The sequence below is a fragment of the Pisolithus orientalis genome (assembly GCF_024613125.1).
Source record: "Pisolithus orientalis strain OTSU chromosome Unknown F5J12scaffold_16, whole genome shotgun sequence".
Taxonomy (NCBI): Eukaryota; Fungi; Basidiomycota; class Agaricomycetes; order Boletales; family Pisolithaceae; genus Pisolithus; species Pisolithus orientalis.
The window spans coordinates 739,332-754,592 of NW_026260797.1; the positions used below are offsets into that span (position 1 = coordinate 739,332).

The following is a 15,261-nucleotide window of genomic DNA, read 5'->3' on the forward strand; positions in this document are numbered from 1 at the left end:
GGACATTGCCCTCCTCCCAAATTCGGTAATTCGGTCGGCCACTTCTTGGCGGAAGGCAACATGGTCACTGGTATTAACTACTAGCCACTCGACTGTCTACCTCGCAATGCACATACAGCGGGCTCTACGCTATGCCTCGTTCGGGTGCAACATCAGCTCCGGTCGTACTTTCTCGTCAAATTCCTCCTGGTGTCAGAAATCCAAGAGCAACCGCTGCCTCTTTCAACGTCGTGCCCTCCCTATGAGCTTTCTTCGCGCACGTGGCAACGTCTAGAGAAATATCAGCGTAACGTATCAGATTTACAAGGCAATACTCGCTGTCATAGCCGAGGTGGCTGTTCAAGATGGTAGCCAGCATCAGGCTCTGATTTAACAGGAAGTTGATGCGCTTCTCATTGGCTTGCATACCGACGACGCAGTTCTTTGTGAACGATCTTGACGCTATAGTTAACGTCAACCACACAGCCCGGGCAACCGCACTTGAATCACTCGCCATCCGACAAAAGTCGTATGCTTTGCAGCACGTTGTTGATGATGACTGGTTTGAATACATTCAACTACAACAGGTGACACATCGGTGACATGAATAGCGTAATTCCCCGCGGTATAGCTGGCATCGCTCACCTCAAAATGACCATTGGAACCAGCAACTGTCACAGTAGTGTGGTTACCCATCACCTGGGCAGCCACCATTGTAACAGCCTCGCATTGTGTGGGGTTGACCTTGCCTGGCATGATGCTGCTCCCTGGTTCATTCTCGGGTAACAAGAGTTCACCAAACCCGCATCGAGGACCAGAGCCAAGGAAACGAATGTCGTTTGCGATCTTCATTAGAGAGCAAGCAAGAACGTTGAGAGCCCCATGTGCCTCAACCAACGCATCGTGGCTGGCAAGCGCCTCAAACTAAGAGGGATATCAACGTGCGGGAAACTGATCCGTTTGGCCCGTGACCTACCTTGTTCGGAGCTGTCTTAAACTCCAACCCAGTAATTTTCGAGACTTCAGCTGCAACTTTGACATCGAATCCTTTTTTCGTGTTCAAACCCTGGAAAAAAGATAAGATGGATGGAAAAGACCTGGCATCGCTTAGCGCCTCACCGTTCCAACAGCAGTTCCGCCCTGAGCAAGAAGACTGAGGCGCGGGATGACGGCTTCCACTCGATGGATACCATTTTCAATCTGTTGAACGTACCCACCAAACTCTTGGCCAAGCGTCAGGGGTGTGGCGTCCTGATCTGGCTCTCAGTTGGGAGGTAGAAATAGATACTAGGTTTCTTCACCTGAAGGTGGGTACGACCAATCTTAATTATATCCTTGAACTCGTCCACTTTACTCTGGAGAGCATCCCTGAGTTCGACCAGAGCAGGCAGAAGTGAACTGTGGATTTCTGTGACAGCTGCAACGTGCATAGCTGTTGGGAACCTGCAAAAGGCGCAACTTGAGTGTCAACTAGAATCAGATGCACGCATATCCTTACGAGTCGTTGCTACTTTGGCTCATGTTAACGTGGTCATTGGGATGGACGGGCTTTTTCGAACCTAGTTCACCCCCCAGGAGCTCGATAGCCCGGTTCGAGATAACCTTCGCCAAGGCTAAACAATTACGTCGAAAGTGACCGACAGCAAGCCTGCACGTACCTCGTTAGCATTCATGTTGCTCTGAGTACCACTACCAGTTTGAAAGACAACCAATGGAAAGTGGTCAATTAGCTTCCCGGAGATAACCTTGGCAATTGTTCGACACAAGGACAGGAAAAGCTATGGTGAAAAGGACTCGCTTACTTCATCTGCAGCCTTTTGGATCGCCTCGCCTATCTTTGGGTCCAAACCATAACCAACGTTGACGATGGAGGCGGCCTTTTTGAGAACACCGAAAGCCTTTATGAGAGGTGCGGGAAGCCTTTCGGCGGGACCACCTATGTCGAAATTCTGCAAAGAACTTTGCAGCGGAAGCTGCAGTTGAGCGTGGAATGTTACCGGGAAACGTACCGTTGTGTTTGGGCACCCCAGTAGCGATCGGCGGGAACCTGTATATCACCAAAGGTATCACGTTCCTGTCGGAATGCATGTGACTGAATGAAGTGAGCAATGGGAGTGCCTCGCAACAGCCATAAAAACATACCATGACGCTATGAGACACAGAGAACCTGCGGTGACGTGCGACGTGCAGCAGCTGGGATTCCGAGCGTCACCGAGGAGGAGGATATATACAGGGGAGGTTATCACGTGAGATTTCAAATGGCAAAGCAAGCCCAGTACTCACTCGAGGAAGGCGCAAACTGGTAGTGACGGCCATTAAATTGCGAAAGTCGTTGTATGGAATCGGACAGCGCGTGATCAGCATATATACGGAACTCCCCGTCCGCCCGTCCGAAATCCTCCGGAAGTGACCGGTCGGGTGCGATGCAGCCCGGACAACTCTGTTTCTCGGTCCACAGACCACCGGAAGACGGAAACGGAAGTTTCACGTGATTTCCTCCAGGTAAATACGGCGGAGGTGATTGCAGTCAAGGCGGCATGGTCACTCTGCCACCCGTACTATATTACAGTCTCCCCATCCTCAGTTTCCATCTGTGTGCTCTATCACCAAGAAATGTCCACAGCCGCGTCCCAGGTAATCCTGCACCCGTACGTCTCTCAGGCGCTTAAATACGGGGGGACGAACCTTGGTAGAGACAAGGTAAGACAAAACCTTACCATCGCTTGTTAATCACAACGATATGTATTGCTCTGCAGCTCTACCGGACTGTTCAGTACTTCGCCCGTTTCCTCGCCTGGTATTTACAATCAAGGGGTCAGAATCTCCAGGCCACCCGCTGGACAGCACTGAAGAGCCATCTCGCACTTGCACGCAAACGTGAGTCCATTATAATGTTCGCTGACGCTTGACTTAGTACATTCTATTCGTTAGTAATGCGACTCGGTAAGCCTGTGGAACATCTACAAGCCGCCCTGCGCGCTGCGCAGACAGCCGGAGATGTCGGCGAACAACTCGCTACCATTGGCCGCCAGATAAGTTATTTCGGATACCTGGTTTACGACGCAGTGGTTTGGGTCGGTACTTCCTGGACATCCCATAACCCCGATCTTACCTTCCTACGCGCTTAGGCAAACGCCGTCAAGATTATAAACCTCAAACCTTCCACCAGTCAGAAAGTGGCTAGAGTCTCCAATCAATTCTGGCTATCCGGGATATTATTTAGTGTCGTACATGGCTTACTCAAGGTAGCATCCATCGTTCTACGGTGATTGAAAGATCTCTCATCGATTGTTATAGGCTGGCAGACTTGCAACGGAAACAAAGAAGTTGCGTTTTCCAGACAGTCACGGCGAGAAGGACCTCGCACACGAAGCGCAGAGAGAGTTGAGGCAACTTACCCTTCAGAAGTTCGTTCTTTTTTTTTTTTTTCCCTTGCGAGATTTTGAAGATTAAATTGAAACAGAATGCGGGAGGACGTTCGCTATCAATTCATAATCGATATCATGGACATCTGGATACCAGCCTCGAGCTTAGGGCTTGTAAATGTCAACGATGGCATAGTTGGTCTAGCAGGGTTAGTCTTCCCAAAGATAAAAGAATGTTCGACACCCCATGTGCTGACATTGCCACCGGAACCTTAGGTTAACGTCTTCGATCATGGGTATGCGCACGCAGTGGATTGCAGTCAATGGGTCAAAGTAAGGCAGATTTTACCTTCGTTACAACATAATCGTGTGTAAACCATCAAACTCGATACTCTTGTAAAGTTATAGACCAGCTTTGTACGACAGTGATCCGGTTCATTGACTTGAGTATATGTGGTCCAGGTGGCAAGCTTAAATTTTAGCCCTAGTTTAGTTTTACGATGTGGCGGACTCCGCAACCAGTTGGGCCTTCGGCTCCAGGGGATATTTGGTTCCTCAGGCGCATATACTCAGCTCGTACCTTGGCCATTGGTTCAGGCCCTGTGCTGAAAATCATACGTACAATCACGCAATCAGATGGAGAGGTGAGAGCAAGATACTTACTACTGCAACATGCACTCTTGCAAAGACTTATACTGATCCCTACAAGCCCATACGACCGACACCGTGCGACCAGTAGCACACTCCGCGAAGTCTTAGAAGCTCTCCTCAGTGCAATCCACCACTGATGGGAAGGAACGGGTACCTCTGACAACTTGATCACATTCCTTTAATGCGCGTGCTTTCGTGGTTTTGAGAAGGGTTTCCTCTTCCCTTCGAGAAAGTGCGTTCATCGGCGTACGTCGGGATCCCGGAAAAAATGCAAAAAGGAATAAACATGGATTTCCTTTTTGAGACACACTTGGCCTTGCATCCACGTCCCAGTCAGGTCCCAATGGCCAGCACCTCACTCCTGAAGTTTTTGTTATATCCTCGTCCTCTTCGCTGCGTTCGAGGTCATGTGCGATATTTGGCTATGCCATCCAGCATGAGCACCAAGAATTCCAAGACCAACTTTTCCCGAGTCCTTGCGGATGGACCATCATTAGATGACTTCATCTCCCAGGATCCCGTAGAAAAGGTGGTTCTCGGAAACACAAAGGGGTGAGTCCTCCCGTTCTTCGTCCTAACTTTGGTGCCACACATATTCCAGGCCACGCCTTCCGGACTTCTTGAAGACCAAAATACCATCTGGGGCTTCGTACAATAGAATTAAGAATGATCTCAGGGGCTTAAACCTGCACACTGTTTGCGAGGAGGCACGCTGTCCAAATATTGGGGACTGTTGGGGTGGAAAGGAGGGCGCGTCGGAGGAAGACGGCCGGCGCGCTGCAACCGCGACAATCATGGTGCTTAGTGTTGTTTCCTCCGACCGTGTCAATAGCTCACTCTACGTTTTCAGCTCATGGGGGATACGTGCACCCGAGGTTGCCGATTCTGCTCCGTGAAAACTTCTCGCGCGCCTCCCCCGTTGGATCCTCACGAACCTGAGCACACTGCAGAAGCCATAAGTCGCTGGGGTCTTGGCTACATCGTCCTCACAAGCGTGGATAGGGATGGTAGTGTCATCTTATTTTACCAAAGTATATCGTCTCAACTCTTTCCCTCAGATCTCGTTGACGGTGGCGCGCACCATTTCGCCGAAACCATTATGAAGCTCAAGCAAAAGTAGGTGTCACCTTACATCGTTTGTTTGACATTCGCCAACCCAAATTTCAGGGCTCCCCAAATTCTAGTGGAAGCTCTGACGGGTGACTTTGGAGGGTCATTAGAATGCGTTTCCGTTGTCGCAAAATCCGGGCTAGATATTTATGCGCACAACATCGAAACGGTTGAAGCATTGACGCCATTTGTTCGGGATCGACGCGCGACTTTCCGCCAAAGTTTGAGCGTGCTTGAACACGCTAAGAAGGACGGGTGTGCGCATTACAAAGACCAGTGTTATGCTCGGTGTAGGCGAGAATGAGGAACAAGTTATGGATGCTTTGAGAGGTAAGTGTTGTAACGCGAAAGCACATGCTTGCTCGTGTCTTACGCATATCCGCAAGAGCTACGAAAGGTTGACGTAGACGTCGTAACCTTCGGGCAGTACATGCGCCCAACGAAACGCCATATGAAAGTAGATCGCTACGTGGAGCCGGCGGAGTTTGCCAGGTGGAAACAGATCGCCGAAGACATGAACTTCTTATATGTGGCCAGCGGTCCATTGGTTAGAAGTAGTTACAAGGTAAGGTATTACGACGTGTCACAGAATCACCTTATTAAATTACCTTCCAGGCAGGAGAGTACTTCATAGAGAACGTGCTCAAGGGAAAAGCCTCAGAAAAGCGGACGAAGAAGCTGCTTGGTCAGGATACGACCACTGTTGAGGGGAATATGCCGTCGTAAAATTCATTGTGCATACAGACCTTGTCCGTTATATTCTCGCACCAAATATTCTAATAAGCAATTGATTGAGCGCAATGTGTATTACATAATGGAGCTGTGTTGACCCCCCGCAACTTTCCGGCGGAGCTTTGCGAAAACTTTATTTAGTACAAACTTTATCGCCCAGTCCCTCCTTCCAAACCACAGTCGTCGTCAACATGGTATGTATGCATGTGATGGAAACTTCAGACCGTTTGGCTGACAATTGACGCAGGACTCGACAAAGTCTCAAGTAAAATTGGCCAAAGTAATAAAAGTTAATGACCACGCTACTTATATGTGTATGGGCCTCTGAGATATCCATCATAGGTTCTTGGACGAACTGGTTCACGAGGAGGTGTTACACAAGTCCGTGTCGAATTCATGGATGACACCACACGTACAATCATCCGAAATGTAAAAGGTCCTGTCCGGGAAGAGGACATCCTTGCGCTCTTGGAGAGTGAACGTGAAGCTCGGTAAGTGAGGAGTTTTCCGACTTAGTCTGTACCTGACTCGTTGCTCAGCCGCCTCCGTTAAAAATGTCTCGTTTCTTTCTTTCTTTTTTCATTCGCTATAAGCATCGTTTCATATATTCCATGGCCAGATTGAATTCAGGCATATAGGACCTGTGTTGTTGACTGTGCAAATAGAAGATACGACCTGAGATGATAAGTACTTGAGCTATGGGCGCCGGTGTACGCCGGGTACACCAACGCTAGTGTTGTTGCAGTATGGCAGAACTGGCAGCCGTCAGGGGGTCTGTTACAGTCCGTTCGCTCGAATAATCCAGTGGCAAAACCCTCAGATCTAGAATAATGCTGCCCCCTAACCTACTAATCCCTACTACGAAAGCGCGCGTGGTTATCCATTGCTTGACGTCTTCACACGCCGCTTGATCGGTCCACTGCTATGTCTTTGGACCGTAAGGCAGCCTACGTGACCTTGCTGACGAAGTCGAGCTATCTTCCCGGCGTGCTGGTCCTTGACTACACCCTTCGATCAGTGGGAACATGTTACCCGTTGGTTGTAATGGTGACACCATCGGTGCCCCAGGAGTGTAGGGATGTCCTCGCAAGGAGGGACATACAACTAAGAGATATCACGGCCCTTGAGTCTCTGCCAAATGTCCATTCGTTGGCAACTCACGATGTTAGGTTTCGCGACACTTGGACAAAGTTAAGGTGAGCTTCCGATGTAAGCAACCCAGAGGCATTTGCGTTGACGTCACTGGGTGTAGAGTCTTCGAGCTCGTGGAATTCAAAGTGGGTGGTACCCACTAATTTTACATCTTTCATTCGATGATCCAATGTCACCAGCGAGCGGTCCTCCTCGATGCTGACATGATCGTCATGCGCAATATGGACGAGCTGTTTGATATTGAACTCCCCGAGGACAGTATCGCCGCCACTCATGTGTGCGCATGCAATCCTAGGAAATTGCCTCACTATCCTCCTGACTGGTCAGTATACTTATACCGTCTACGATTTGGTCGCTGAGCGATGTAACTTCCTAAGGGTACCAGCGAACTGTGCTTACACCCCTCTGGTACACCCGTCAGGTTCGACATCTCCAACCAAGATAACCAAAGACAGCCCACGCCCTCATACGCAACTAAATTCGGGTCTTGTAGTATTAAAACCTTCCCTCGAGCTCGCTCAGTCTGTGTACACTCACCTTCACACCTCGCCACTTGTTCCAACTTGGTCATTCCCCGATCAGGACCTCCTTGCCGACTTCTTCAAGGGTAGGTGGGAACCGTTACCTTGGAAGTACAACGCCCTCAAAACGTTGATGATTATCCACAAACCACTGTGGCGTGACGAGGAGATCAAATGTTTGCACTACATCTTAGCGGATAAGCCGTGGCAGGCCAGGGTTCCCCAAGATGGGAAGGGTGAATGTGACAAGTGCAATCAGTGGTGGTGGGATCGGTTCGAAAAATTGGCGGCTGAAATGCAGGAGAACAATGAGGACTGGGAACTAGTACTAGCGAATGTCGCAAAATGAGGATTTCTGTACACGCCTGGCTGATGAAAGAAAGAAACGTGCCCAGAAATCACCCACAGGACAAATGCTGTAGAGTTGCGAAGGGGGTTTGAACCCAGGTAACGCAAGATAAAAAATCATGTCAGGAGTCCCACCCGTAGCTTCATGGATAATCCACACATCCAGGGATTGTTCCACTTATAACTCCAGCATGCTGTAAGCGAAATTTCCTTTTTCATGATCCACGTAGGGCGCAAGTTTAGATCAGTGCTAAATGCTGACAACCAGATTGCTCAAGCTCGTGCTCACGACATTTGTACTACAGGTTTTCGGGTTTCGCACATTTACGCTTTTCTATCCGGCCAGTTCGCGGACACCTCATCGCCTGCCATGACATTGGTTCCATTGTTGCTCCTGCGGAATAATCAAACATGTGAGGATGTGAAAAACAAAATGGGTGTCACGCACCGGCCTCGCTGGTCGCGAAGATGACTCCAAGGTCATTGCGAGCTGTCGTTATGTAGTAGCTGCGAGCATCACCGAGAGATATCTGCGCAGAGGTGGTCACACCACGAGAAGTCATTCATGTGGAAGTAACATTTACTACAGTGCCCTTTATGACATCTCCTCCACGAAAACACTCCCCAATTCTCACCTTGTCCTTCTCTGTCGCCCTAACGTCTTGACTTCGTATGACTCCGGTGAATTCCTCGCCTGCGGGCAGAGGGAGTCCGTCCACGACGGATATGGCCACAGTAGCTTGTAGTGGTGACAAGCGCGTGACTACTCCAAGAACCACCGAATTCGTAGTTGGAGGGTGTGGTCGTGCGCGTGATATTGCTAACGTCTGTTCGACCAACGTATCGCCGAAGACATGATTCACTGGTCATTCAAGCAGTCCGTGAATATGGAAGGGGAAAGAAACCAACAGGTCCTTCATATCGAGGTACCCCGACGAGACTCGCCCTAACATGACCATCCTTGGCATACAATCCAGCACCGAGGGTGGGGGAGGGACCGAGGGGTAGGGCGACTGGTTGGCCCGGTAGTAGTGTTTCGGAGGTCATGACACTAGTATGTAATCCCTAGCTAGATGGAAAAAGCCGGAAACGCTTGTCCCGCAGGTTTGGGGATATTTGGGACCTCAAAAAAGCTGCCCATTTGCTTTTCATTCACTTCTTTGTGTAACAGCCATGGCTTCCTCGCTTGCACGCTTTGCTACACGGAGTAGGTCTATTCTCTTTCTCTTTTCTCCCGACAGCCCAGAGACTAACACGCGTCCTGACCGAAGGTCTGCATACTTCTTCTCGGAGACATGCCCTCTCCAAGTTTGCAATGCCTGCAATGAGCCCCACCATGACGGAGGGTGGTATTGCTGCCTGGAAAAAGAAAGAAGGCGAAGCCTTCTCTGCTGGAGATGTGTTGCTTGAGATCGTAAGTCTTCAAGTGGTGATGCGCCGTGCCTCGACTCGTTCTTACAACCTCCGAGGAAACCGACAAGGCAACTATAGACGTTGAGGCACAGGATGATGGTATCCTCGCGAAAATCATCGTATGTATTGACATCTTTTGGTGTCGTGAGTTATGCTCACTACATTGGCTAGATTCCGGACGGCGCCAAAAACATATCCGTAGGCTTGCCAATAGCAATAATGGCTGAGGAGGGCGACGACCTGTCTGGCGCCGCCCAGATGGCTTCCGAGTCGGCAGCTCAACCTTCTCCTGAGCCCACAGCAAAGGAGGAATCCAAGCCTTCTGCTCCGTCAACTTCCGAGGCACCCAAAGACCCAGTCCCACAGTCTCAGCCTCAAGAGGCCAAGCCAGGGTTAGCCAAGGGTGCTCGCATATTTGCTTCTCCAATAGCCAAGAAGATTGCCCTGGACCGGGGTATTCCCCTGTCCCAAGTCAAGGGTACTGGTCCCGAAGGTCGTATCATATGCGAGGACGTCGAGAAATACCAACCTCCTATCTCTGCTGTTGAGCCAGCACCACCAACTGCAGAATATGTCGATATCCCGATCTCCAACATGCGCAAAGTCATCGGTACCCGTCTCACGCAGTCCAAACAGGAGCTACCTCATTATTACTTGACCGTCGAAATCAACATGGATAAAGTTCTGAAGCTGCGTGAGGTCTTCAACAAGACGCTGGGAGAAAAAGACAAGACTGCTAAGCTCAGCGTGAATGACTTTGTTCTCAAGGCGGTGGCCTGTGCTCTCGCTGATGTTCCAGAGGCCAACTCAGCTTGGCTAGGGGAAGTCATCAGGCAGTTTGTATTGTTTCCTATCATTGTTTATTCATTTATTTTGAACCAACGGCTTCCAGGTACAGCAAGGCGGACATTTCAGTAGCTGTTGCGACACCTACTGGTCTGATCACCCCAATAGTTAAAGATGTGGGTTCCAAGGGGCTAGCGACCATCTCTGCGGAAGCCAAAGGGCTTGCTAAGAAGGCCCGGGATGGCAAGCTCACTCCTCAAGAATACCAGGTAAGGCATACACTTGTTCGAATACGCCTGATTCTTACTGTATATCCAGGGAGGAACGTTCACTGTTTCCAACCTCGGCATGTTTGACATTGACCACTTCACGGCTATCATCAACCTTCCTCAGTCCTGTATACTTGCTGTTGGTAGCACGAAGCCCTCTATCGTTCCCGCCCCGGAAGAAGAACGAGGGTTCAAGACTGTCAACGTAATGAAGGTTACACTGAGTTCCGATCATCGGGTCGTTGACGGTGCAGTTGGGGCGCGTTGGATGGCTGCTTTCAAAGGCTACTTAGAGAACCCGTTAACCTTTATGCTCTAAGTGCCTATCGCACTGCTTTTATAGATTATTACGCGTACGGTTCATGTGCTACCCATGAGGATATCTGTGCCCAATTTAACATTTCAATCATGAACGATATTATCTTGAGGAATAATCAAGGAATAATAATGCTCAGAAACGTGTAATAAGTGGGTTACATAAGCAGCTCTCGGTTCGTGTTGTCACCAGCTGTGGCAAACTGCTTCTGGTCGGTGCGCCTTGTCGACGCTCAGTCCTTGTCTCTGGTTGTTTTTCTAGGCTGTATTGTATTCACTTGGTCTATGACAGCGGTGCTCTCCGCTACAGATGCGCTTCGGAGTCCTTTAATGGCTTCAGTTGACGACAACCAGATCAAGTATACCCTTCCCTTCTGCCACGCAACCCCTAGGTTTGACATACGACTCCTTTAGCTATTCTTCCACAGATTGGAAGACGAAATACTATGAAGTTGCCGACATGCTTGCTGAAACCCGGGCTGAGCTCGACGAATTTCACACCTCCAGCAAGGAGCTGGAAGAGGAGCTCATCAAGGAAATTGAACGGACAGAGAAGGCACAGCAAGATCTCAAGGTCAAGATTTCTCGTGTAGAGTCAGACAGAGATGAATGGAAGGTTTGTCGTTCGAATTCAAGTCCCGTCAAGTTCCAACAATTCTTACCCTGTGGTAGTCCAAGTTCATGTCACTGCAGACAACCCACAACACAACCACGACTTCCTTGCAGCGCGAGTTGGATACACTGAGACAGGAGTGTCAAAAGTTGAAGGTACAACTACGCGAACTCGAAATGGGAAACGACGATTTAGAGCGTAACGAACGAGCAGTCAGCTCTAGCTTGGCTGATATTGAAGCGAAATATTCTCGTGCTCTTGAAGAGAAGATCCTCCTAGAGCACGAATTGCTTGACAAAGCCCATCTGGAAGAGGAGTGTCAGCGGTTGAAAGACGAATTAAGAGGTCTGTTCCATTCTCCATTTTAGACGTATTTATGTCGACTGAAACCTTGACAAAAGACGCTGGGGTTGAAATATCTATACTGCAAGACCAGCTCGCAGCACTCCAGTCTAAAGTTTCAGCTCCTGCTACAGAATCTCCCGCATCTGCCGCGCCCTCAACGTCACCCCAAATTACACCATCTTCTACAGAAGAGAATTTACTCCACACTCCACCCCCACCTGATCTTCAATTAGCAGAATTGTCTGCTCCCGGCAAATCATTATCAACGCGCTCTCATCCATCATCTGTGTCTTCTGGTTCAACCTCGGGGCACCCCATTGCATTGCCGCGAGCCCTTTTTCAGACGAACAGAATCAATACTGCCCATTCTACTCCGCCCCCCATCACCCGCTCAAGCACATTGCCTGCTGTTCCCGCTCCGCGAAATCCTTTTCGGCCACCGATTCCTCGCCCGAATTTTCCTTCCCCTTCGACACCCGTCGCTCAAGCAGCCAGTGCCATCCCAATGGTAGCAACGAAAAGTCGAGGAGTCCAGATGGTTTCCGAAATGCGAGCCAGGGTCAAGAACTTGGAGCAAAAGATCCACACTCGAGTTCCTCGCCTTCGTATGGGCAGCAGTGCTGGCAGACAAGGCGCAAATGCCTTAGCTTTGCCTACGGTAATGACGGCTTCTCCAGCTTCAGCTTCCTCTGGGCCCAAGACAGCCGCTTTCCGCACAGCTGCACTTGACTCCAAGCTCAACAAACCGACCCCTAAACGATACAGTGCAGATATTGACACCAAGAAGAGTGAAGCTACGACACCTGATCCGAACGCGTCCGGATGGGTATTGATTATGGACGATACCCCTTCTCCAATTAAGAATTTGGAGAAAGAGCGCCGGCGAGTGTCCAGCCCTTCAGGGCCAAGTGCATACCGTACTGGTCTTCCCAAGGCGTCTTCGCCCACATTTTCAAAGCCCAACCCTCTGGCTCAGAGCACGGCTCGGCGACCACAATCGCGCCTGTCTGGAGCGAGCATGAGTACCATTGCCACGGTCAGCTCGATCCCGACGCCGTCCTCTCGGCCTACCACACCCACCTTCTTGCCTCTCCCCATTTCAAGTTTGTATTCGAACAGTCATACACCTGGTAACACCTTGTTGAAACGGTCTGCTGGACCTGGAATTGTTTCGTACGCGCTGCCAAAACGTTCGTCATTGGGTTCTGGTACTCCCAGTTCTCCAACTCCATCGTCAGACAGCGAGGCCATGGGCCGGGAGCAACCTGCTCCCTACAACGCTAAGACTGACCATCATGTCGAGACGGAACTGACCTCCCGCGGATCCTCCCGCATACCCTCTTCTGTGAATTCCTCTGTCCTGAGCCAGAGTAGGATTGGACGACCTGCTGGAGTGGTAAATGGACGAAAGAATTTTGGGCTGCAACCTCCCGGTGAGGACAGCGGGGCATACTTGGCTACGAACGGGAACAAGAAGAGCCGAGGAAGGTCGGGTAGCAGTACATTTGGTTTGGGGCGCTAACAGTCCGCGCAAGCCGAACGAGTGACTTACATACTTGACGTTCTCCAGAGCCCAGACTATGGGCAGTGGTTGGATAGCCTGGAGGGCTAAATTCTACGTTTTTATGACGACACCCGGGATAATGACAGAATGCGCTATGTACCACCCCACTGGTGCCCTGCTACCCGCTTTCGTTATACATATACAACTTTCGTCTGCAGTAAGATATTACAGATAGTGCCTTTTTTTTACTGAATTTCCGTTCTTTTATTGTTTCGTTTTCTTTTCTTTTACAGCTGGGCACCTGCAGAGGTCGTTGATACCTATGGTATGTTCTATGGTACAGTGAGCGGGATGGGATTGACATGTAATAATTACGTAATGCCCATAAGCTGGCTCCTTCCCTTCATACAAGCTTGCAAGCAAGGCCCCTCGCTTCACCAACCATGTCTTCACCTAAGAGTAGGACAGTTTACTGCCCCACAGAACAGATCCTTGAATAGGCAGGAAATTCTTGAGGAGGATGAATACACGGCAGCTTTATCTCACATCATCGCCCGAGATTTCTTCCCGTCGCTCGTCCACTTGGATGCCACTAACGACTATCTCGATGCTTTGCGAACGAAGGATGCTAGCCTCATCAATGCTTCCGTTCGGAGGCTCCAAGAAATTGGCAGCACTCCCTATCCCCTCTCAGCGAAGCACCCTATGTCTAACACCCTCTGATACCCCGTACGGACCTGGCCCATCTGAAACCCCTGTGCCGTTGCCACGCCCTGCCAAGCGGCCACGATACGACACAAATATGAGCTTGGATACGTTTCAGGTGAAGTATACTTCCGAGGACAACGCGAGCTTCACCCAGATTTTGGATGACGAAAATAGACAACGCAAGGAAAGGTGGGGGTGGGCTTGGGAAGCTCAGAAGAGGGTGGAACAACAAAGAGAGAGGATGTTGACGGCCAGGGAAAAAATGTTGATTGAACAACCACCAGTACCAGGAGTGAGGGAGAAGTTTCTTATAGAGCAACCCAATGTTGCTGGGTTAATCACGTCGAGCATGGTGGAGGAGGCCACAGAACATGAACCAAAACAATTAGACGAGGGAAAGGAGTCACTAGCACTGTCCGTCGCTGAACCTCAAGCAGAGGTAACTGTCGTTGATGTGCTAGCACCGCAGAAAGATACACGTGCTGCTGGGGTCGATGCCTGGAAATTTAAGGTCACTTTCCTGCATCATTTTATTTCCGTACCACAATGCTCACGGCAGCCAGACACGGAATTCCCTCATGTTTCCGCCTGATGCCGATGTCACGACATACGATAGGCCTGCAAGTTCATCGGCGAATGCTCAGCCTGATGCTAAAGTCATTAAACACGCTAATACACGTCTGGAGGAACAGGATGCTACAGATCAACCCAAGAACTTATCTGCACCCTCCAGTCCAACTTACAGTCGTATCGAGGCTGCTATCAGCGGCACGCCTTGTATGTACATTCACCACGTTGCCGATACGCCGCTCACATACTTGCTAGATAGACCCAAGACCCCCCCTAACAATTTCTCTCTTGTGTCGCATGTACCGTCACCTTCTTCCGCGGAGATGGGGCCGTCCGCGATGAAGCAACTCATGACTTGGGGAACCCTAAATGCTACACCAAGGATACTACCACAGTCGGAGGATTCTACGGATCTAATACTTCCGCCAAATACCTTTCATATATCGGCGCCTTCAAATCGGGAAGCTCTCTCTCACAAGTTGTCAGCGACCGCAGCGAAGAGCCTCCGGGAAAAGGCCGGGTTACGTGGTGGATCAATTGGACGTACGCCGTTGGCTCATCCCGCTAGGGGAGGCATAAAAGCTGGTACAATGGCACCTCCGAATTGGACGCCGCGCAAGGCGGATGCCGCAGGTAATCTGACACCCGCTGCCAAGCGACTGCTGGATAGAACTACCGTGGGTACTGCAGCTACGCGACGAGCTGATGTCACGGGCAAGATGGCAGGGTCAGGTGGTAACAGTAGACGGAGAGAAGCGGATCTCCAGCACGTACGGTGGACCCCAACTCCAAGTTCTAATTCGCGGAGATGATATACGCTTAATGCCATTGCGTAACATGATGATGATGATGATGATGATGAGCAGGACTGCATGCAATT

General features: G+C 50.1%; 10 protein-coding genes across 10 annotated transcripts; 7 read left to right on the forward strand and 3 right to left on the reverse strand.

Moving 5' to 3' along the window:
- Window positions 1–27: 27 nt before the first annotated feature.
- F5J12DRAFT_835821 (L-Aspartase-like protein) lies at window positions 28–2,313 on the reverse strand. The gene is made up of 13 exons (XM_051745932.1): window positions 2,122–2,313; window positions 1,989–2,071; window positions 1,782–1,938; window positions 1,638–1,724; window positions 1,478–1,581; window positions 1,281–1,422; window positions 1,099–1,230; window positions 956–1,045; window positions 625–903; window positions 494–557; window positions 319–441; window positions 212–270; window positions 28–186 (listed from the first exon to the last, which is right to left on the reverse strand). The coding sequence occupies exons 1-13, from the start codon at window positions 2,122–2,124 to the stop codon at window positions 130–132; spliced, it is 1,380 nt and encodes a 459-aa protein (XP_051599558.1). The 5' UTR covers window positions 2,125–2,313; the 3' UTR covers window positions 28–129.
- A 181-nt stretch (window positions 2,314–2,494) lies between these two features.
- Window positions 2,495–3,972, forward strand: F5J12DRAFT_132958 (peroxisomal biogenesis factor 11). The gene is made up of 7 exons (XM_051738089.1): window positions 2,495–2,679; window positions 2,736–2,856; window positions 2,911–3,053; window positions 3,108–3,224; window positions 3,277–3,386; window positions 3,443–3,553; window positions 3,621–3,972. Exons 1-7 carry the CDS (start codon window positions 2,593–2,595, stop codon window positions 3,679–3,681), a joined length of 750 nt encoding a protein of 249 aa, XP_051599559.1. The 5' UTR covers window positions 2,495–2,592; the 3' UTR covers window positions 3,682–3,972.
- Window positions 3,806–4,296, reverse strand: F5J12DRAFT_835831 (uncharacterized protein). The gene is made up of 2 exons (XM_051745933.1): window positions 4,150–4,296; window positions 3,806–4,098 (listed from the first exon to the last, which is right to left on the reverse strand). The coding sequence occupies exons 1-2, from the start codon at window positions 4,235–4,237 to the stop codon at window positions 4,007–4,009; spliced, it is 180 nt and encodes a 59-aa protein (XP_051599560.1). The 5' UTR covers window positions 4,238–4,296; the 3' UTR covers window positions 3,806–4,006.
- Window positions 4,297–5,938, forward strand: F5J12DRAFT_835833 (uncharacterized protein). Its single transcript, XM_051745934.1, has 8 exons — window positions 4,297–4,547; window positions 4,597–4,792; window positions 4,846–5,002; window positions 5,054–5,111; window positions 5,163–5,360; window positions 5,383–5,435; window positions 5,492–5,670; window positions 5,721–5,938. Exons 1-8 carry the CDS (start codon window positions 4,339–4,341, stop codon window positions 5,829–5,831), a joined length of 1,161 nt encoding a protein of 386 aa, XP_051599561.1. The 5' UTR covers window positions 4,297–4,338; the 3' UTR covers window positions 5,832–5,938.
- A 149-nt stretch (window positions 5,939–6,087) lies between these two features.
- F5J12DRAFT_722071 (ribosomal protein S28e) lies at window positions 6,088–6,332 on the forward strand (the record flags this gene model as incomplete). The annotated part of the gene is made up of 2 exons (XM_051741342.1): window positions 6,088–6,126; window positions 6,180–6,332. Coding segments are annotated over 2 exons (192 nt in total), but the record flags the coding sequence as incomplete, so codon positions are not given.
- A 363-nt stretch (window positions 6,333–6,695) lies between these two features.
- Window positions 6,696–8,240, forward strand: F5J12DRAFT_133037 (glycosyltransferase family 8 protein). Its single transcript, XM_051738090.1, has 5 exons — window positions 6,696–7,033; window positions 7,090–7,114; window positions 7,169–7,311; window positions 7,367–8,054; window positions 8,164–8,240. Exons 1-4 carry the CDS (start codon window positions 6,762–6,764, stop codon window positions 7,857–7,859), a joined length of 933 nt encoding a protein of 310 aa, XP_051599563.1. The 5' UTR covers window positions 6,696–6,761; the 3' UTR covers window positions 7,860–8,054; window positions 8,164–8,240.
- Window positions 7,925–8,942, reverse strand: F5J12DRAFT_835843 (uncharacterized protein). The gene is made up of 3 exons (XM_051745935.1): window positions 8,768–8,942; window positions 8,443–8,685; window positions 7,925–8,388 (listed from the first exon to the last, which is right to left on the reverse strand). Exons 1-3 carry the CDS (start codon window positions 8,903–8,905, stop codon window positions 8,299–8,301), a joined length of 471 nt encoding a protein of 156 aa, XP_051599564.1. The 5' UTR covers window positions 8,906–8,942; the 3' UTR covers window positions 7,925–8,298.
- A 4-nt stretch (window positions 8,943–8,946) lies between these two features.
- F5J12DRAFT_835844 (pyruvate dehydrogenase) lies at window positions 8,947–10,737 on the forward strand. Its single transcript, XM_051745936.1, has 6 exons — window positions 8,947–9,065; window positions 9,130–9,272; window positions 9,328–9,390; window positions 9,443–10,107; window positions 10,164–10,326; window positions 10,376–10,737. The coding sequence occupies exons 1-6, from the start codon at window positions 9,032–9,034 to the stop codon at window positions 10,643–10,645; spliced, it is 1,338 nt and encodes a 445-aa protein (XP_051599565.1). The 5' UTR covers window positions 8,947–9,031; the 3' UTR covers window positions 10,646–10,737.
- Window positions 10,738–10,805: 68 nt separating this feature from the next.
- On the forward strand, window positions 10,806–13,461 carry F5J12DRAFT_743387 (uncharacterized protein). Its single transcript, XM_051742050.1, has 4 exons — window positions 10,806–11,000; window positions 11,056–11,257; window positions 11,314–11,599; window positions 11,656–13,461. Exons 1-4 carry the CDS (start codon window positions 10,927–10,929, stop codon window positions 13,119–13,121), a joined length of 2,028 nt encoding a protein of 675 aa, XP_051599566.1. The 5' UTR covers window positions 10,806–10,926; the 3' UTR covers window positions 13,122–13,461.
- Window positions 13,462–13,546: 85 nt separating this feature from the next.
- On the forward strand, window positions 13,547–15,193 carry F5J12DRAFT_905995 (nuclear protein DGCR14; the record flags this gene model as incomplete). The annotated part of the gene is made up of 5 exons (XM_051748730.1): window positions 13,547–13,570; window positions 13,608–13,751; window positions 13,798–14,322; window positions 14,375–14,588; window positions 14,637–15,193. The coding sequence occupies 5 exons, from the start codon at window positions 13,547–13,549 to the stop codon at window positions 15,191–15,193; spliced, it is 1,464 nt and encodes a 487-aa protein (XP_051599567.1).
- Window positions 15,194–15,261: the final 68 nt, after the last annotated feature.